Source organism: Cynara cardunculus (genome assembly GCF_001531365.2).
Source record: "Cynara cardunculus var. scolymus isolate 2C chromosome LG 2, CcrdV1, whole genome shotgun sequence".
NCBI lineage: Eukaryota > Viridiplantae > Streptophyta > Magnoliopsida > Asterales > Asteraceae > Cynara > Cynara cardunculus.
In genome coordinates this window covers 17,364,909-17,387,850 of record NC_037529.1, presented here as the reverse complement: position 1 = coordinate 17,387,850, position 22,942 = coordinate 17,364,909, and the positions used below count along the sequence as shown (strand labels likewise).

Genomic DNA, 22,942 nt, shown 5'->3' with positions numbered 1-22,942 from the left:
TCTAGCCTTAATAAAATAATACTGAACATGTTAAATTTCTTATGCTTTTTTTATTGATGATTTTATAAATATTTTCATAAATAAAAGAAAGCTCAATATAACTTGTAAATTTTGGAGATTTATCGAATTATAATGAAAATTAAAATTGGAATCTTGTGATAGCTCGCTCTTTCTCTAGCTCTCACGATTCTCTTTAATACTCGGTCGTCGTCCTTCGACATGTTCTTTGGTATCTAAATTTGCGATCTCTGTTCTTTTCCTTCCCACTTTTTTTTTTCCTCTAGGGTTTATAAGTCGAGAAATCTTTCGTCTTTGACGACTTCCTTCTAATTAAAAGGGCTTTCGGTTTCAAGATTCTTTCTATTTGCATGGTTCATGGAACAGCTGGGGTGAAATTTGCAGAATTGTTACTTGAGGTTTGAGCTGTTTCCTGGTAACTTGTTCGTTATCCACTTGTTTGCTTATTGTTCGTTCGAGAATTCGATTTACAGTCAAGATTTATGGTTTTGTTCGATTATTAAGCTAGGTTTCGTTCAAACGTTCGATTATAGGACGGAATGTGGCCTTGATCGTACTGATTATTAAGAATTTCAGGAAATTAGCTTCAATAGCTATTAGGGTTGAAAGCAGTGATTTATACAAGTGGTTTGTTTCATTAGTCCTGCCCGTGGTACCAGGAAAAAGAGCCGCACTTTAATTTCTGATTTCAAACTACTTTACAAACAAAAATTAGTGTGATGGTTTTACAATACTGCCGCCAACATTCTTCTATTTGCGGTATAGTTGGCAAATTCACCTAGAAAAACTTAAAATCCCCAATATTGAAGTTGAAAGGAGTCGGTTGATATTCAAAGTCCAAGTGTAGCTGTTTCATTTACTTTTTCTCCCCCAGAAAGGACAGTGTATATCTTTGAATTGGCTTTAGCTATGAGGAAAGGTGAGAAGTGTCATTTGAATGAATTGCTGATTGCTGGATCATCTATTATCTATTATTTGTTGTTTTAATAAATTCAAATGGTAACTGCTGTTTGCATTTTTTATCTGGTTCTCTGTGCAATTATGGTGAAATATTGCTACAAATTTTTGTTTCTCTTCCATCTCCCAGAGCGTTTTGCATACATGTGCTTTTTGATTTTGTTGCCATACCACAAATTAAGATTGTTGGCATTTGATTATGTTAAACCTAATTCTATGCCTATGTTCTGGTTACCTGGACTAAGTAAAATTTTTTCTGAATTGTCACTATTGTTGGTTGCCAAGATAGACAAGTATTTTCATCAAAGAACTTTTTTAGTTGTAGGATTGTATTTTATTTGAGCTAAAAAAACCCTAATATGTTTGAATTTCTAGTTTAGTTTGTTGTTGAATCAACTGTTTTGTTTTCGTTGATGCATCCATGTCAGATCTTCTCATATTTGTTACTTCTTTCAGTTTACCCAGGGGAGTAGTGTTAGCCTCATGATATAAAGATCAGCAAATCGTTTTATATAAACTTTCTGCTTCTTCACTCAATCTTACGGTCAAATATGCTAATAATCCAGTCACATGGTAAAACACTTCAACACTATATTCAGATAACCTGATGTGTCTGGAAGCCCTACACCCAATGGTCCAGGTCACAAGACCCAGATCTTGGTCGGTTTGCACATCAGTTTGGGTCTGGAGCAATCCTCACATGTGAAGTGAAGTGGTGAAGAGAATATGGAAAATGGTAGGAGCGCAAACATGCATATCACTCTAACAGAAAGAAGAATTAAGGTTTATGCATAGCCGTCTCCTGGAATCACTTGGTTTTGCACTGTGATTTGCTAGATATTATGTATATTCATGGTGGTTGTTGTATGTAGACGTAGTTTGGCATTTTTGTTTTCCGTTGTTTTTAGAACTCTAAAGGAGAGAGAAATCAGGGAAAGAAGCAGAGATAACAGTATTAACAGACATATGAGAGAGATAAACAAGTGTATGTGAGGGCATAAATATCAACACATCCTGTATGGCGTTCAAACTGTGATTGTACTACTATAATAGATAAGGAGAAGAGTATGACTCTGACTTCCCTTTCTCCAAAATTACTTTATCACTTTGACTTCCCTTTTCCCCCTACATTACTTTTTATTGAAATAATATATCTTAACCCTATAAGAACTCTGTTTAATTCTCCTATAATATTATTACATACAGAAGACACTGGTGATCAACTTAAAAGTACTAGATTATCATATACTCAAACAAAGTACAACGGGGACCATCCCCATAAACTAAATGTTATTACGTCATGCACCCTACAGTTACTCGTGGATGATGAAACTTGCCAGCATCTTGCATTGTCAGAACTTGGAATCAGGGATTTAATAAAGTTTCATTTCTTTTCTGTGACTAGACATAAAGTTATCTTGCCTTGATCTTTCGAGACCCATTATAAATTTCTCTGCCCCTTGTCGTGCCTTAAAGGAACATCAGCATGGATCTAAATGCATCGCCAGAACCTGAAGAAGATGAAGGAACTTTTGAACCAAATTTCAGCGAGGACAGTGCACCTGAAGAAAAACATAATCATCATGTAGACCATGTAGAGACAGCAGTGGATATCATGCGTCGGGTACTTCACTCTCTTATGCCTTCTCATTTACTTAAAAACAGTTGATATGTGCTCTGACCTATTACTTCTTCTCTATGCCTTAACTATTAGTATATACACTTTATGTGATCTTAATCTTAAAAGCAGGACTAGTTCTTATGGCAGGTATGCATACAGTTGCTTGTTCCCATAAACTTCTATCAATTAAAACTTCACAGAGGTTTGTTGTGCAACTCATGCAATAGGATAAGAAGCTGAATTTATGTAGTTGTAAGAGGGGGGGGTCATATTGAAAACTTGCTAGGTTGCCACCACTACCTGAGATAATTTTTTTTGTAACCATCCAGAACAGCATGATGTATTGGACACTATTATGCAAATTTGATGTAATTGATTTAATTAGCTTGACATTGTGAAAGGTATAAATGTGTGAGGAAATGAAACGCCAGTTATCTGTTTGAGGTACTTGTTTTCAGTGTCAACATTTAAAATCTTTTGTGAATATCTTTTGTTCTTTGTTATACCATATTATACGGTTATACTGGCAAGTTAAGTGACCACAGTGAATTATGTTTGGTTACATTAAAACATGTCAAGTAAATAAAGCTTGTATACGAATTATTGCCAGATTTGTGGTTGATGTTGTTTACTTGTTTACGAGTTTGAATAACCTATGTTAATTAGTAATTTATTAATTTTATTACTTCCATGCTTTAAACTTAAAATAGATGGTGTATCCATATCTCCAATGAATGGTTCTGACAATTGTCTGTCTGTTGTTTTTTCTGGGAGCACATGAGGTTCAGTTGGCAGAACCAGCTGGAAAGTTTGAGCCTTAGTGGCTGCATGACGAACCTTTCCATCTCTTATACTTAAAAAGTGTAGTGAAGTAGCTTGTAGACTAGAGGCTAATTTCAATTTGGCATCCTGTCTATTTCGGTTCATAAAACTTCAATCATATTTAATGTGCACAATGGTGCAGTATGACTTGTGTTGTGTGGGAGGTGAAATTTATGAAAAGGGTACATATGTGATTATAAAGTCTTATGGGAAGTATAGTGCCGGACTGCCGGTGGTAGTACTCAGTTATACACTAATTGGCTAGGTTTTCTTATTTACTGATGGCAAATCAGCCACACTTTTAGGATGAAGCTGCAACATTCTGAGGAGTGTCGAATCTGTCATTCCAATTTACATATTTGTATAACTTGTTTCACTCGTATCTTGTGGAGTCGATTAAGCCTTCGCCCCCAACTGGAACAGGTCGTATTGGCTCTCTTTGGTAGGATAAGTAGCTTGGCTAATGATCTATAGCCTTATGATCTGGGCTGTTGTGTTTAGCTCTTCATTATTTTAGCGTTCTCGTTCCGAAGAAATTATGATTCCATGGTTTTTCTAAGGTATATCTGTCGTATCTCTCATATGCATAGTTACATGTATTCATGATCTAGGTAGACATGCCCAAATTCGTTATGTAACTACACTAGAGCTTGGTCTAATTGGATGCAAATAAAAGTTTAACATTATGTATATCCTATCAGGAACGTGAAGAAAGAAAGCAACGGTTGAAACGAGAACGCCCAGATGACAGACCAACACATCAGGCTTACAGGGCAATGAATGATCATCTTTTTCAAGCAAAGAACCAGAGAACTTATGATAAGAGTCGGCTTCCTCCAGGTAATTTTGATGTACCAGTAATTTTTGCATTGTAAAAATGGATTAGTTTGTAAGTTGGTCATTGCTATTTGTTTTCTCGTCAATTTCTTTTGGTAGTATGAGATCTTGGTTAAGTACTATCCACATATTTCCTTTCATTACAAAATCCCAACCATGTGATATATCTGAAAGAAAGCTTAAAATGAAGCTCGGATGCAAGTAAGAGTTTAGTGTTTGGTTTGCTGTGTCTCCAAGCCTTACCATATCATATATTTATGTCATTGTCAATTTGTCATTGATAACACAACAACCTGCAAACAATAATTTGTTTTAACTAGAATTGTAGGCTTCAATTATTATATTAAGAGAATGACTTATGGTGTTACATAGTTGCTGGAAAATAATTAAGAGACCATAGTTTCATTGGATATTATTATGTTTGCTGATGGCATGGTCAACATTTTTACATGATCATTGTGGAGCTATGCCTCCACAGATGTTTCTGAAAACTCTGCTTGTTTCCAATATGGAATAAGCGGATTTTTTGGGAGCTGTTGTTAAGGGAGAATTCACCATTTATGGTTAGAGAATGACGGCAAGGAAATAATAGATGTTTCTGAAAACTCTGCTTGTTTCCAATATGGAATAAGCGGATCTTTTGGGAGCTGTTGTTAAGGGAGAATTCACCATTTATGGTTAGAGAATGACAGCAAGGAAATAATAGAAAGAGATGGGAAGATAGGAAGAAGAAAGCGTTATGCATATCCATATCCCTTTGGTATTGTAACTCCTTTGTTTAAACAATCCAACATATTTTAAGACGACTCAACCAACTTCAAGTCTTCAACCCCCGAACCTAACTAACTATCCAGACTTCCTTTCTTCTGTAACAACTTCTATTAACATTGTTTATTTCCTGTAACATACTTCCCCCTTCTAAACAACTTTTCCTCAAGTCTATGCCAAAAATCTAGAAGTTCCCTTTCAATTGTGTCACTGTCCTTATCTTTATTTCTTGTAATTTCCATCGTGAACAACTAAGCCTCTCTAAATTGACACTTGCATTGCTTATTTTATGGGGCTGATCACAATCATAGCTCAATCCTATTGCAATATTCACTACTCTCACATCTACCGGAATATATCTTAAGTATTTGGTAGGACTGGCACTTGGTTTTGTCAAAGCAAGTGGCCATGCTTTATTTGGGGGTGTTAATAGTGGGGGTGGTTCACTGTTAGACAACATAGGGCACCAATTGCAATGGTGTAGGTGGAAGAAAAATGGCTTGATACTTGTCTTTGAATGTGGATTAATGGAACTCTCAGACTCCTGTAACTCGACAAACTCTATAGCCGTTGTCAATGAAGTAGGCTTAAATGCTCTCACGAATGGCTTCACCCAGGTTTCGAACCCCCAAAAAAACTGTCCAAGATAGTAGAATCTTGTGAAACATGATTATTTTGCAACATTATATGCCTTCAGATTCTAGAGTTCATCAATGTAAGCTTTTGAGGGAATCATGTTGTTTCAACTTATTGAGTGATGAAATTCAATGTCAAATGCATGCTTTCTAAATTCACATGATTACAACGGTTTCTCAGCTTTCGAGAGGTTGAGATTTTCTTCTAAAGATGTCTCCAATTGCAAATGAAAAAACTAGTTGATGCCCCTTTCCCTTTCACAACCCCTTATTTATGTTTTAACCCACCTACATACTACCCTTTGCCCACTTGTACCGGTTGGTGCAACTGTTTCTCTTTTTTTATCACTATCTACCAATATTGACCTTTGACCCTACCATTATTGAAATGACTAGTTGACCTAAAGTATAACAATACCCACCCCTAAACTTCCACCTGGTCCTCAGTGTGGGAAAAAAATAAAAATTATGATTCAAAAGCATTCCATCGACTCCAGATGGTGGTGGTGCTAGAGGTGGCAGCGATAGCTTTTGGTGATCATCGCCTAATCGGTTCGTGAACAACCTTTCCAATTGCATAGTTTTTTCCCCAACATACTCACTAGTTTTTGACTCTTCTTCGCAACTACCGATTGCTCACTTGTACCAGTTAGGGCACTGTTTGTACTTTTCTATCACAACCTACAAATTTTGACTTTTTTACCCTACCACTATTGACTATTTGACCCAAGTTATAATCTGGAAGGGTATAACATTGAACTGCTCTACCACGTTTGTCCCTTACTCATCTTTGAACTGAGTAACAGATCAATGACAATCATTTATAGTTGTATTCTCCTCACACATAGCTCGAAGCCCAATTTTCTAATTTTATATATCATATTTACTGAAGCTAAATTGACTCGTTGGAAATCATACACAAAGTAAAATACATACGACACGTCTTTATTCAGATTCTTGGATTGGATCCATCAAACGTCGAAAACTCCAGTTTTGGTACATCTCCCAGACTTCGTTGGACCTCACATTACCATTATTCCTTGGTAATTCTATAGGTGTTTCTTTTTCAAACCTATCTTTTGATTTTTTTCTCGAATATCTTGATGTGTTTCTTCACAGCTGTAACTATTGATTTCCTGCTTATCGGAGGAGCCACCTTGTCAAAACAACACACAAACGATAATAAGATCTCCTTATAACAATGTTATGGTGAATTCGATTCTCTTAATGTTTAGAGAATGACAGTCAAGAAATAATAGAAATAGATGGGTAGAGATAGGAGAAGAAAATGTTATGCATATTCATATCCCTCTTTGTATTACAACTCCTTTATTTATACAATCCAACGGACTTTAACGCTCCTCAACTAACTTCAAACCCAACTAACTATCTAAATTTCCCTTTTCCTATAAACACGTCTATGAACTCTGTTTATTTCCTGTAATAGATGTGGAAGGTTTGTTGGTGATCGTGGACTGAATTCGATGATGTCGTCGAGGTATTTTCCATAGTGAAAAAGTTTATATTTTTAAAGTAGCTATTTGGTAATTGAAATCTGAATAAGGTGCTGATTGATGATACTCGTAGTTGTATTAAAAATGCATGTGTAAAAGAGGGTATCAATTGGAATGAGGATTTGTTGAGGTTCTCTTGAAGAGGAGGCAAGTTGGTGTCAGTACCACCAAAAGGCTAGTCAAATGGTGAAACAGGATTGTAATCAGATACTTTCAGGTAACAACTGCATGTGGTGGCTATTTAGACGATCATTTATCTTTGATCGTACCTCTACTAGAAGGGCTACAAGCATAGGAGTATGGTACATTACCTCAAATGGAGCACATTCTAGAAGAAACAACTAAATGGATGGGAAGTCTTGTGGAGATCGGAGATGGAAACCAAAGCATTATTGACAGAGATGGTGGGCAACAATATATTAATACTAGGCCCCTTTGTAAAAGACTTCTCTTCATTCATGATGGAAGATGATTATGGGAGATTCATTGAAAGTTTGGGACTTGCATATCAATGGTCCCAAGAAGTCTACTATTATGCTTGACAGCTTGAGGTTAACGCCTCCGAGACTTCCGTTTGGTCGCAATAATCAGTATGGTGGCATACAAGTATGCATGTAATCCTACAATTGTTTTTAAACGAGTAATACAGAGGTAAGTACCATATATCGTCCTCTCGGAAAGGTGTTTAATTAGAATCCAAGCCAAATGTCACTTTAAGATGGTGAGTTTGAAGAATTGTTTTAGGAAGTTGATTTGATGGTTTTAAAACAGAAGTAAACATTAAACAGGTAGCACGGGTGTAGGGTGTAGCTGAGTTAAATGAAAAGAAATGTAATAGAGATTATGCTATAATCTTGATCAACGGTTTGCCAAGTACTTAACTTTACTGGGACACTTTGCTAAGTACCGGAAGACACTTATCCATAAGATTTGTTCTCCGCTTCCTAAGCAGATAATGTGCTAGGCATGGTACATTCCTTTAATCTCCTTTGTAGTTGTATGGCAAAACACAAATTCCTTTTTGTACTTGCAACTCTTTTGAAGTTATAATCATATGATCCAAGTTGTCTCATCTTTGTTCCTTATTCTTGAGTTAATAAGGGTTTAACACTTCGATTAATGATCAACTTGTGCATCAAATGTTAATGAAATCAATATAAACCTTGGATAAGCAACTTGGGCATGCTAATCGGGCATAGCACCCTTGCTCCCTTTCGGTTCATTCAGTCTTTCCTCACACCTATGCTGTTATAGCAGTGAAAATACAAAATTGCGGTCAGGACTGATATTTGAAATAGCGGTTATAGCGGTTTATATAATATTTCTTAGAATTATATATATGTATAATACATACATAAACATATTATTTGCATCAATTAAGAATATAGTTTCAACATCAAACCATCAACTTAAACAAGTTTCACAAAACAAAATAGGAAAAGTGTTCATAAACGAGCTAATCACAAGCAATAGGTTCAGATCTAACAATCCCAACTTGGGTTGATATTAAAAAGAAAGTAATTGTTATGTTAATGGATTAAAGTTAAAACATAGCCCATATCTAAAAAGCCCAACTGCCCAAAAAACCCCCAAACCCCCCCAAAAAAAAGAATAACACTATTTAACCCTAAATATCGGTCAAAATCGTGGTAAATTGCGTCGATAATTGCATCACCGCTATTTACACTGCAATTTGACCATTGATATTCTGCTTAGGGCCGATATCCGAGATTGCGACGCTATTGCAGCACTATTGTGCTGCAATTAACAGCATAGCTTCACACCCACATTTATTAAACTAGCCTATCGTTACTTAAACAAGCAGTAAATAAGCACAATAAGTAAAAGATGTTGTCTAGAACCAAGCTGTAAAACTTAAATGTAAGAACAATGGATGGAAATAACACAAACGAGTTCTAAAAGAAACTTTAAAGCTTGTTAATTCTGTTAATTGTTGAAAGCTTAGTTAACAGTAAATACAAGAAAATTAAATCCATCATTAGTGCTGCATCCACTTTTTTATACCCATAAAAGGGTGGATACTAAAGCATTAACCTCAAGTTAAACCAGAGGTTGGCCTAGGGAAGTTTTCAACCAGTAGCACCGTTTAGCTATAAGAAAGAATCTATATAACTCTTCCATAATGGTTGATTCCTTGCCCTTGCCCTTGCCCATGCCCATGCCCAAAAAGAACACGTGTCGAATATTGCAATAGCATTGTCTTTGAAAAAAAAAATTAAACACAAAAGCTATAGAAAACAACACAAAATTTAAGCTAAAAAGTAAGAAATGCGGCACTCGAACCTGCACCCTTTTGTGCAAAAGGACAACACAGTAACCATCTCTGTGATCAAGAACTTATGCCATTATTGCAGTTTAAAAAAATACAAGGGCTCCCAACAGAACAATACAGTGGCACCCTTTAGAGACATAACTTTTCCATTACGACGGAACCATGAAGTCTTGGCATGTGCAATATGCTCTTAACTAGGTCCATCTCTGGGTTAAAGCAAAAGTAACAAAACACATACGGTACAAAAGTCTACATTCTAGGAGTGCTCCCCTTCATCATGACGGTACCGATATCACAAAATAGATCTTCTGATTGTCAACTTTCCATCTTCCATTCTTCATCTTCACGGAAATTCACAAAAGCCAACCGCTTCAGCACTTCTGCCGTCAGTTAGACAAGGTCCATCATATGCTGTTTTTTCACCATTTTGGGAACTTCCTATTAGAAAATTGTTCATCACATGATATATCAATTCACTGCTCCAATGGACAAGAAAGATATAAAAGAAGAAAGAAAATGACTCGATCATTCATAAAAAGCACAAGAAAAATATGGTGGATATGATGCTATCATCTACTTTCATTCTCTTCATTTTTGAGAGTTCCTTCTTGAGTTTTTCTAAACTCTAGCAACTATTAGAGTTTGGAAATAACCTACCTGTGGCTGTATGAATTTCACATTCTGTATCTTTAAGGTGGCGTTTGGTTTATAGAATGAACTTTGTGAGAATTGAAATCCATCAAGGAATTGAAACGAAATTTAATCAGGTTTTACCATGTGTTTGGTTGGCAGCAATTGGAATGGAATATGTCAAAAGAATTGGGATCTGTTTGTTTGGTTCTCTAAAGTTAACTTTAGAATTATAATAAAATAGTGATAAATTACCACAATACCCCTTCATGATATTTTCATACTTTATTGCTTAATTAATGAATACTATATCATGAAAAATTTAATAATAATAATATTAATTGATGGCGTGGTGGGGTGGTGGTGGCGACAGCGATACTGGTGGTAGTGGTGTGGCGGCAGTGGAGGCGATGTTGGGTAGTCGTGGTGACTGTGGTTATAGCGGTGGTGGTGGCGGAGATGCTGATGATGGCGGTGGTGGTGGCGGAGATGCTGATGATGGTGGTGGTGGTGACGATCGTCATGGTGGGATGGAATAGATTAGAGTAAATATAAGAGCACAATAGTCTTTCTTAAAACATTTCATGAAATTGAATTCAAATTCCTTACAAGGAATTTAATTTCCAGCATATGTAGAATTGGAATTTCGTACCAAAACTCATAGAATGAGACAAACACATGAATGGAATTTGATCAATGGAATTAACCATTCCAATTCCACTAGATGCCATCGGATTCCAGCGAACCAAACACCACCTACCATTCCTTAACGAGAAGTTCCCTATGCAACCCATACACATTATTGACGCTTCTAAGAACAACCTTCTTGCAAACCGCCTCAAGCAGATAGGTAACGAAACAAATCTCGTCAGCAACCAAATGAATACCCAAAATTTTCGCAAGTGGTCTACAAAATTGTGAGGCATGAAAGCCATGATTGAGCAATGATGGATCCTATGCATCTTTATCGTCCTCATCCTATCCGACCCAGACTAACATCTCAAACCAAATTCTACATTCACATGTGATGCCTGATACTCATTCTGACAGATTGTTTTGGATTTCAGGGAATCTGTTATCCTCAACTGGCTTAGATATGATTTGAATTCTATATCTGCTTCCATTCAGTGAACCGGTTGATGATTTGGAAAATAAGAACTGGACCTGATGAGATGTCATGACATCCTTACCTCGTCTTAGATTATCCAATACTAGCTTTTGCCCTGTGATTAGCGTGTTTTCATGCCCATATGAAACCTTTGCGAAATGTTGGTTCTAAACTTGCGTCTCCTCGACACCTGTAGCTACACCACTCTTATCAAGAGTTTTGATGGAATGTGTCGCCACCTTAAATATTCGAAGCATGCAAAAAGGTTGAAAACAATCCAATTTTTAATTTCTAGCACCGTAAGTTAACACCAGGATCCAAATGTCCTTGCTTTGTAACTTAGACTTAGTAATCCGTATGGGGTCCCATTTTTGGTAAGAATATCTTCCACACATGTCCTAAGACCAACATATGCTTGGCTGGTTTTATATTGTTACATTGAATGGCAGAGTGCTTTCACCTCCACCATTGTCCCTTCTGTTATATACTTTATCAATCCATAGAAGCTTTTAGGTAGCCTGGCGTCACATTTTCTTTTTCTGTTTCATGCCTTTTAATCTCGAGACTTAAATTTGTGTTTTTGCATGGTTAATATATTGTCAGAATATTAAATTACGCCTGCTTTATTTTAGTTCTCTTTTTATATTGTAGGATGGTTGGATTGCCCACCATATGGTCAGGAAATAGGGTGTATGGTTCCTTCTAAAGTTCCTCTTGGTGAAGCTTTCAATGACTGTATTGTTCCTGGTAAAAGATACTCATTCAGACAAGTCATTCACCAACAGAGAGTTGTGGGGCGGAAGGTGAGTATGTATCAATCAATCGATTATTCTATCTTGCTAATGATTTTACTATCTCAATTTCTTCATCGATATATTATCACTTGAGGGTATGAATTTCTTTGAACTTGAACTTGAACTTTCAAAATATTTTGTTCTGCTTACTTCTGCAATACCTTGTTACACATTACGGTAGGAGAATATGTTGGAAGCTATTCCTATTTTAAAAACTAACGAGCTTAATTTTTATTTGCTCTCTTATTCAGCTGGGCTTGGTGATTGATCTTACAAACACAACTCGTTACTATTCCGTGAATGATTGGAAGAAAGAAGGCATCAAGTATGTTAAGGTTGGTTTCCAAATACTTTCTAATAAACTTCTGGTGTATGAGATAGGGGTTATAAGAATTAAGACCTTGTTCTGTATCTTACCATATAATGATTATCCATGTATTTTTGTTATTATTTTTGTTTGATTCAGATCAACTGCAAGGGGCGTGGTTCTGTACCAGAGAATGAGGCCGTAAATCAGTTTGTATATGAGGCATGCTATTCTTAGAACTTACATATATCTCTTGTTTGTTCAAAATGTGTGCTAGTTTCTTTCTCCTTTCGCATCTTTTGTTCTAAATTTATATATGTTGATCATAGTAGTAATGGCATGAGGTGCTGACCCAAATATGAGCCATGGTGCATGGCGTGGTGCATGCAATTTTCCAAATTAGAAAAGAAAAGTAAGCTTTGACAAACTATTTAAAATAAGAAGAAAATAAACTAGTATTCCAATACTAGAAGTGACAAACAACTAAGTGAATAAACAAAAACTGCTGCATATGTCGCTAGAGTCATTGCAAAAGTCACCAAAATACTAAATAATTAGCAACTAGCAAAATTTGTGTCTAAACTTCAGAAATAATGTAAAACTAACAGTAGATTAACACATTTTTTTGTTTGCTTTTGTAATTGTAATGCAAAACTAAACTAAATTAACACGTAACATAAACAGATGTAATATTGTTCTGCAGTAACACTATAACTAAAAGAAAAAATCACTTTTTTACCTTAAATATACTGCTACACTCTTGTTTTGCATTGCCTTGCGCCATGGCCCATGCCTTAATTACTATAATCTTGATCAAATAATACTTGAATGTTATATAATACTCGCTGTAATGCATCAAAAGCATACCAGCTAAATCTTCATGTATGGTTGTTTTTGTGGAAGACCATAATGTAGGGGTTTTGGAGAGAGTTTTGTGAAGGGTAATATTTTACTAAATTAGCTTGTTATGTAACCTAAGTCTTCCCAACTTACTTACCTCTCATACTGACATGATTAGGAAGTAGCACTGCAACAAAGTTCTGAGTTGCCGGTATGAGGAAGTGCAAGAAAGCAAATTCCATTTGTTACACATGTTGACTAGCTGTTACATTTCTCATTGCGCATCTGTATTATTATTGGTTTTATTTTCCTCAGAGATGACAATTTGTTTCTGGTTGGTTTATCTAACAACCCGAAGGGTGAAAGCAAGCTTTCACTGACCAACCTTCCATGGGAAAAAAGTTACTTATAGTGGCTAGTATAAATGTATTCCTCATCAGGTTTCTCAATTCCTAGCTCGGCAAAAAAACTCAAAGAAGTATATCCTTGTTCATTGCACACATGGGCATAACCGTACCGGGTATATGATTATTCATTATCTCATGCGAACAGTGCTGATGTCTGTAACTCAGGTCAGTTATAAGCTGGTTTAATTGATTGTAGATCTGTATCATGTAATGGACTTATGCCGATTACTCTGTTACAGGCAATACAAGTTTTTGCTGATGCACGTCCCCCAGGAATATATAAACCTGACTATATTGATGCCTTATATGCCTTCTATCATGAAAGAAAGCCTGATTTAGTCACTTGTCCTTCAACTCCTGAGTGGAAAAGGTCTTCTGAGTTTGATCTGAATGGCGAGGCATTACCGGATGAGGATGACGATGGAGTTCCTGTGGATCCTGTGGATGTACGCTTTTCGCTTATTCTACTTGTTTACATTTTATAATCGCAAGGATGCAAACAGCTCTTACAAACAATTTGAATGGAGGACATCATTATTGGGACTTATCAACTTGAGTGTCTTTGATTTTGTTATATATGAATTAAGGAAGAGGCATGTTGTTCCATATAACAATATAAAGGTTCACAACATTGATCTTAAACACTTTTCTGTTTGTGTCAGGAGAATCATGATACCGAGGGGGTCATGACAAACGACGATGTTTTGGGTGACAGTATCCCTCAGGATCAGCAAGACGCATTCCGACAGTTCTGTTATCAGGCGCTTAAATTAAGTGCAGGGGTAAATAGTCCTTTCATTGTTTATCTTCTTGTATATTGTTATAAAACAAAATGAAGTGAAAACTTAGTTTTTCTCTATGAACCTGTTAAGATAATTTTCTAACGTTTCTTAAAATAATATATGGACTTAGGGGCCGTTTACCCAAACTCTTACGTGGTAAGCGCTTACCGGTAAATTCAACACTCTCACTTATTTACGGGGTAAGGTCAAGGTTTTCAAGAACGGAAACGAGCCTTGAGGCTTTTTCTCCTTCGGCACGTGAGGCGTAAGCCTTGAGATGGTTGAGGCGTAAACCCCTAAAAACAGAATATATATATATATATATATATATATATATATATATACTTGTATGTAGCATGCTAGAAAGAAACATAAAAAGAGAAGAGAAGAGAAGTCACTATGTAGTATATACACAAAAACAGAATATATATATACACACACATGTAGGGGCAGGTTCAAACGAGAAGGCGGTTAATTTGCAAGAAGGTGAGAGGGAATATGAGCCACACAATCTATTAATTAAAAAATACCATAAATAGAAAATGAAAAATAATTTCAGAAATTTGGATAATTATCATTTTGAATTGGATAAATCCTTAAGGATCTCATGATATCTTTTTGATTTATTTATTTTTTAATTTTAATCAATTAATAATTTTTTTTATCAAGTTTTATATAAAACAAATTTAGATACACTTTTGAGAAAATAATTTCACAATTTTCAGCAAATATCACATGTGATATCTACAATCAATTCATATGTGGTAATTGTAGATATTTTTGTTAATCATATGTGATAATCGTAGATATATTTCTTAATCATATGTGATTATGTATATTTACATTTATAGATCATATGCAACAATTTACCTGGTCTCTAACCATGGTAAGAGTCGTCGCCCTTGCTTACCGTGCAAGACTCTAGGTCCTTGCCTTTGCTCTTACTTGGTAAGATTTTTGGTCCTTGCCATATTCATCCGTTAAGGTAATGTTACTTGGTAAGCGCTTACCTGGGCAAGTGTTTGGTAAACGGTCCCTTAATATCAAATTTATTAAACATAACTCCTCAAACTAGACCCACTGTTAGATTGCTATAGACCAAGGAGGCTTCCATTTGGAATTAATACAATTTACATCCAAGAGCGAGTCACTCTCCACGTAAACCTGGATAAGCTCATGCTAATAGCAATAGATATGTCTCTCAACATAGCCTTAGCTGCCTTCTTTTATTTCTGTTGAGGAAAGGAATTTGAATTCTGTCGGAATGATTGCTTGTAAAGCTTCTCATATAGAATTCTTCTTTGCAGAAGATACATCAGCATTAAGTTCGTGATACCATTCTGTTTAAACGAACTCCCATTGCCTTGAACTTTAACGTTATCCAGTTTTAGGATAGATTTCATCTGAACTTATTTAAGACTAGAACTATTAGTAGGCTTATAATTGGAGACATAACAGTAACATTGGAAACGTTCCTTACATCTTTATGTTGCGCCACTAAGGTCCTTGTTCGAAAGAAGTAGATGGCTTGGTGGCTTTACTGTGAGTAACTGATATAAAGGCTGGAGCTGGAAATGTCATAATAACCAGTTGTTTGCAAAAATTAATCCAAGTATTGTGTTCTCTAGGACAATAATTTTATTTTTCTTATGGTCTTACAGAATGATAATTACTTTATAAAACAATGTTATGGGAGAATTTCCCCAACAACCAAGATAAAAAGTATGATTATTCGTAATTCCAATATGTGAAGTAGTTTCGGGAGCTAAAAAGTTGAAGCACCTTGCTGTGGAAAGAAACTGTCATCGGGGAGTTCCAAATAGTTTCAAAGATTACAAGCTCAATCTGATAGAAAAGATGAGTGATGCCTTTTGAAATGTTTTTCTCAATGCAGATGTGCTTAGAGACAAGTGGGGAGCAAATCTCTCTTCACTGGTTCTCCGGTATTAATATTTTCTGGCCTTTACCTCTTATGACACCTCCTTTTTGGTAGAAATCTACTTTTCTAGCTAGTGCGTTCAATGATTTACACCGGAGCTGGCTAAACCATCTTAAGTGGGTGGTATGAGTCCGTGTCGGTAGTCACATCTCACTCTCTCCTCTATATAATCATTTCTAGTATCCTCCCTCAATGTCCCATCCACCGAAGCATTTTCAAATATGCTAGGTTATATGTTATTGCATTATGCTCCATGAATGTAGTAGGCCTTACGTCTATTGTAGTAGCCTTTTCATTTAATGTCACTGGATGACCTATCTACATACCTACCGATTACAGTTCCTTCTCTGCCAACCAACGCCTCCCACATAGGAATCGATCTCTCCATGGCCATGTTTAGTTGCCTACTTGCATGTTTGTCATTATCACCCACTCATTATGTAACCCTATGATGGTACAACCGTGTGTGTGAAAGAGAGGTATGCGCCCATAATCAACTTGGGGCTTAATTTGGTTGGTTTTATAGGGTTCTACATGATGTAATTATCTAAAAGAAAGTTGCTATTGCGGTGGCAATTGTTTTTGGTATTAATGGACTGATTGATTGGTGGCAAATGGGGTTAGTGCTTCTGAAAACAATTAATATATCCAATGAAACAATTAAAGTTGAATAAAACAAACCATAGGGTGTTCAGAAAAATACATTTAGGTTTGTAGGGAGAAATCTTGCTGCACAACAAACCTAGTGAGGTTTCTTCTAGAGTAGTCCACATGAATATGTTTGGCTCCAATAGACTGCTAGCTCCAAACCCTTAGATTTCTAATCTAGTATGTGTTTTTAACTTAAAAGAATAATGTTTCTTTTCTGTTTTTCAAGTAACCTAAAAGTATCCTAATGGATTGACTAAATAGACTTACGCCTTATCAACTTATTTATAGGTTGACCTTTGGTATTAGAGGTAACCATAGGCCGGACCTACCTTAATCCTTAAGCCATTTAGGTTTTATTTAATTTTAGGGTAAAATGTGCAAAATAGCAACCTACTTTCATAAAATTTCATATTATAGCATTGTACTTTCACTTTTTCTTATTACAACAATGTTCTTTCAAAACATTAGAACATTGTTCTTTGGAATATTTACCCGTTTTAACATTGAATAACTAAGTAACTTGTTATCTTTTAAACTGGTTTCCTTCGCTTACATGTAACACCTAAATGACTTGCAAGACACATAGGATATGCGTACATGGTAGTGGCACTAAGGAAGAGAAAACTCTTTCAGTAACATTTTTCTTAAAACCCTTTCCTTCACTCTTTATAATTCTTATTCTAACCTAATGGAATTTAATTAAGTTAACTTTTATGAAATGGGCACTGAACTTAGATGAACATTCAGGTTATTTTGTTGACCTTCACCAATACTTTGATGGGACCTTTGTGGAACATTTGATGCCCATTCACAAAGGAAAATGGAAGTTGACCTTCATATAGAGGAATTAGGGAGCATTCTGCATTAGTTGTCTGCCCCAAATATTTATCTACATTATTTGAACATTTGTTCCAAACATGTTTAATATTCCAGCTCTGCAATTTAAAAGTGATCTTGGTTTCACTTTGGGCTTATCTATGATTTAGCTTTAAAAGTGGTCCATGATTTTTTATTTCTAGCGATAATTGGTAAGAGTTGTGGTTGTGCTGTGTTATTGATAAGATAAAAATGTGATAGGAAGGGTTTTTCTGAGAAGATGTTTCATTTTTGTAAACATGTTTAATTTATGAAATAATAATTTTTGGTAGACATGTTTAATTCAATGTACATTGTTTTATTAATTAAATTATTTTTAAAAGTACAATGTTGTAACCATGCAGCAATATGTTACACGTGGACATCCCACGTGGGCAATGAGATGGCATGGAAGCTTAGTAACTTGTGTCATGTCATCTTAATTCAAATCAAAAGGTTACCATTGCTATATTGGTAAATGTTTCAAAGTACAATGCTCCAATAAAAAATAATTTGAAAGTACGTTGTTGTAATAAGAAAAAGTGAAAGTACAATGTTATAAGAAAGAAACTTATGAAAGTAGATTGCGATTTTACAAATTATGCCCTTAATTTTATTATCTTAATAAAATTATATGTAAATATATTTTCTCATAAACTCTATAGTTATCTTAATTACAATTTTTACACATTTTAATTATTCTACTAGAATAATAATTAACAATCAATATCATAAACACATGATATCATTTGGCATTCTGATTATCCAATAATCATATCGAAGCATACGTATTCTTTATGTTCAACCCTAATAGGTTTACATAGTCTCTAGCAATATTATTGTGTGACACACATCGTGGACATATAAAACTTACACTTATTAATATTGTTGTCTCTGACTTTGGGGGGGAGAAAAAGAATACAAGGTGGGTGTATCTTATAGGGAATACATCTTCGGATGTCTGATCTAGAAAAGCAATATCGGTAGCAAAAAGTATACAGAGAGGAATACTTTATGAAGTATATTTGTACCTAGCACTACTATTTTTTAATTGTAGACACGAGGCCATAGCTCAAATATATGTTTTAGGAAGTATATTATGGGTTTAACTCAAATTCTGATGCGGAAAAGAAGTCGTCATTCATGGTGTTGGGATATATTTTAGATTTCTAACAACACCTCCAACACTTGCTATTCTAGTAGTAACTCATTTTCTAGTGTAGAAATAAGTTGATATTAGTACCACCGGTTAAGAGGTTTCTTAATTAGTCCAACACTACGAACACTACTGCTACTACATTCTTGAAGGGGTTTTTGTTTCAGATACTATCTTTTAAAAAAACATGAGTTTTCTTTGCTTAAAGGGTTTTCAACATCAGGCTCTACCTTGCTCCTTTTACTTGAGAGGTTTTTGTATTGGACTACCTTTTCCAATATTATCAAAAAACACTTGTAGCGGATTGGCTTAAAAGAGCCAACTATTTCCTGTAATGCAAGTCCTTTTCGTTCCCTTTCTTAGGTCATCTCATGTATGGTGTATTTTTTTTTCTTTGCTTCCCAGGTTAGAGGGAACCATCAATTTCCAGGATCACATCCTGTTTCTTTAGACAGGTATGAGTGTCTTAACTCATCTTCATTCTATTTTGGTATTTTTATGGCTAATTGACTATAATGATTGAATATTGGATGTTGTCGATATCTTGTTTATGAATCTACTATTAGTTTTTCTTACCTCGTACTTGTGGAGGTGCATTTGTTTAAGATAGAATAGTAAGGTCTTTTAGGTTTTCACCTTTCTCCTTAAATGTGCGTTTGGTACATTGAACAAAACAGAACAAACAGGGTTCACTGTTCCACGTTTGGCATGACTTTTATGTGGAACAGATAGGAACAGACATGCTCCACCCCCACCCCATGAAACAAGCCTATATTTTACCAAGATACCCTCAAAATAAAACCTAATTCTCTTCCAAGACATCAGATACGTATCCCTCTTTACATTTTATCCACTCTTTAAATTTTATTTTATCCTCTTTAAACTTTCACATTACTGTCCTTAAAATATTTTATATACGTTTTCTATATTTTGGTTAATATATGTAATTAAATATTAATAATAAAAATATAATATAGAAAAGGTATAGATAAAAATCGGAAATTTATGAACTTCATATTTTGGTGTCATTTTTAATCGTCTTGACGAGAGCTTTCTAATGATATATTTTGTCATAAAAGATATTTATTTTGTTGTAGTTTAATAAATTAATCAAATATAGAAAAGATACAAACAACTCATTAGGGGCAAATTAGTCATTTTACGATTTCTATCCTGTCGAGTCCTATCTTACCAAATGTTGAACAGTTGTCATGGGTACCAAATGCACCCTAGGAGAATGGAAAAGTTCTAGATGAACTATATTATAAAGGCTTGAAAACTTGTTTCAAGAGAAAGTGAAAGATAATTGCTATCTTATCCAACTTAATTAGTATTTTAAATATTTCAATAGTTTCTTTATTGTGATAGGATTCCACATTATAGTCTATAGTAGAGGGTACGACAAGCATTAGAGAGTAGCAGGCAAATTGATATAACTTTGGTAGTTTACAATTATGTCAGAGCACTATCCACGCAATCATCGAAATTACTGCCATGGCGACACTGTTCTCGTCAGTGTTAATAAACTGTTCGTTTAAGACCATGCCGCCAAATAGAAACGATGGGCTTGAGGATAGATTTGATACATAAATGCAACAATTAAGGACCACACTTGATTACCATTTGGAGGCCGTGGAACAACGGTTGATGGAAAAATTCTTGACCTTGGAAGCATTGCTCACCAAGATTCCGGAGAAACAAGAAGAGACCGTGGTGGCAGCCAAGCGCAAACATAGAGCGAAAGCAATCACAACTTAGTGGTGCTCAAGGGTGAGCAACACGGAAACAAGGTGAGGGAAGGAACCATGTAATTCCGCGGGAAATAGCGGGAGAACAAAACAAATGGGGGGTGAGATTCGAGCTATATGGAGGTTCCCGCAAGTCTGCAGGAGACTTAAGGGCCGGAGAGAACGAACCTTGGGCAAAAGAAGACAAGTGTTGTTGGTGGCAGTGATAGCGGGCCGCCACACTGGAGTGGACTGAACGCCAACCAAGGCAGCCAGAATGGAGCAATAATTGGAATAGGACGAGCAGAACCAACCACTATTGCTGCTCCCTAGTGACAATCCCTAAACAAGGACTGCAAAGGGGGTTGGTTTGTAGGTGGACTAGGAATCAGGGATCTAAGTGGCGTGTACAAGGCATGAATGGGGTGCGATCGGTTTTTGAAGGGGTAACCATGGGTTTTCAGGAGGATGGCTTTGGAATCACTCTGAAAATTATAGCAAATCAACTATAACTACAGTCGGCCGAGACCTATCTATAATGAGGCCGAGTTATAGCCAGGAATTGGGTGGGGAACCCAACTTACCTTGGAAAACAAGGTGAATCCTATGAGTGGACGGCCTACGGGGGCGTAACAACCACAGGATGAATTTGTTGTGGGAGGGCGGTGATTTAATAGCAGTGGGTGGTAAGGTAGCTTTGTTACCTATTCCATCAGGAACTACGAACGTTACTTCGAAATAAATGGTTGTCGCTGTTTTATGGATGGGAAAACCTTACACTAGAATAAATGGAGGGAGAAACGTTATCATTACGTACATGGGCCCAAGTTAGAGAAGCCGCCTTGGAGCAATTTTGGGTGACTAGAGAAAGGGATCATATGAGCAATTTTTTCCTCCTACTGGTTAATATACTCTCGTACCAGTATCCTAAGTGGCAAAAAGACGAACTTGAGAAGGTGATATAGATATGGGAGGGCCCGGATTATACCAAGTGCAAGCCATTTTGAAGTCCAGTACTAGTAAAAAGGACGAAAGTTGGCATTTTTTGGGTCAACTACTGGGCACTAAATAAAGAAACAATACTATGCAAGTTTCTCATTCTAGTGACAGATGAGTTGCATGGTGCAATCATATTCTCAAAGATCGACTTGAAGTTACCATATTCGGATGCGACCCAAGGACGTAAATAAGACCGCCTTTCGGACTCATGAGGGGCACTAGGAGTTTCTAGTCATGTCGTTTGGGTTATTCAATGCCCCATACACGTTCCAATAATTGATGAATAAAGTATTTCAGTTGTACCTATGGAGATTTGTTATGTTCTTCTATGATATTTTAATATCAACTGGAATTTGGAAGACCATGTACGATACTTGAAAACGATGCTAGAGAAGTTGTAGAAGCACGAGTTGTATACAAATCGAAAGAAGTGTTTATTTGGCAGTCCAAAGCGGAATACCTTTGTCATGTAGTATCCGCTGAACGGGTTTCGGTGGATCCTACAAAAATATCTGCCATGCTAGGTGGCCGGTACTGAAGACTATAAAAGAGTTAAGGGGATTTCTTGGTGATATTATTGAAAGACGTATTTAGAATGCAAGGAATGGTCTTGAAGCAAAGTACTGTATACCACGCACGCTGACAGAGGCCAATTAGAAGTGGTAAACCAAAGTATTGATATATATATTTGAGATGTTCTGTATCGAACACACCCAAACAATGGGTGCAATGATTAAATGGGCACAATACTTCCTACCATAGACGGCTTAGAATACCCCTTTAAGATTCTCAATAGACGCGATTCTTCCCACTTGCTACGCTATGGTCACACTATTACGCCAAGGTCTAAGTTGAGCAGGATTTGGAAGAATGAGAACGGACACTAGAGGAACTTGAAGAACATTTGTTCAGGGCTCAACAAGCAATGAAGAGGCAGGTTGACGGACATAGACAAGATGTGGTTTTCAGTGTGGGAACAAGTGTATTTAAAATTGCGCCCTTATCGACCGAATCCTTAGCACACCGATGAATGAGAAGTTGTCTCCCGACACTTCGGTTTGTTTGAGATTATGGAACAAATTGGACATGTTGCTTACCGACTAAAGTTACTGCCCCCTTTGTCGCTTCACTCGGTGTTTCATGTGTTGCAGTTGAGATAAGTCACTGGTAATTAGAGATGGCCAAATGGGCTCGGCCCGGCCCGTAACCGCCCGAGGACCGGAGAGGAACCGGCTCGGGACCGGTTGTGGACCGCCGGTTATGGATTTTAACGTTTTCTAGG

The 22,942-nt window shown here is 36.2% G+C and overlaps 1 protein-coding gene across 2 annotated transcripts in view; it reads left to right on the top strand.

Moving 5' to 3' along the window:
• Positions 1-231: 231 nt before the first annotated feature.
• The window catches only part of LOC112507049 (mRNA-capping enzyme), a 28,702-nt gene continuing 5,991 nt past the window's right edge, over positions 232-22,942 (top strand). Inside the window, exons 1-10 of one of the 2 annotated variants that reach the window (XM_025111446.1) lie at positions 232-416; positions 2,452-2,599; positions 4,120-4,258; positions 11,855-12,006; positions 12,249-12,332; positions 12,464-12,526; positions 13,585-13,716; positions 13,791-13,997; positions 14,214-14,333; positions 19,340-19,389. In XM_025111446.1, coding sequence (XP_024967214.1) covers positions 2,462-2,599; positions 4,120-4,258; positions 11,855-12,006; positions 12,249-12,332; positions 12,464-12,526; positions 13,585-13,716; positions 13,791-13,997; positions 14,214-14,333; positions 19,340-19,389 — 1,085 coding nt within the window. In that variant the 5' untranslated portion in view covers positions 232-416; positions 2,452-2,461. Of the gene's footprint in view, positions 434-2,451; positions 2,600-4,119; positions 4,259-11,854; positions 12,007-12,248; positions 12,333-12,463; positions 12,527-13,584; positions 13,717-13,790; positions 13,998-14,213; positions 14,334-19,339; positions 19,390-22,942 lie in introns of both variants that reach the window. The other variant, XM_025111447.1, reaches the window with a different exon arrangement.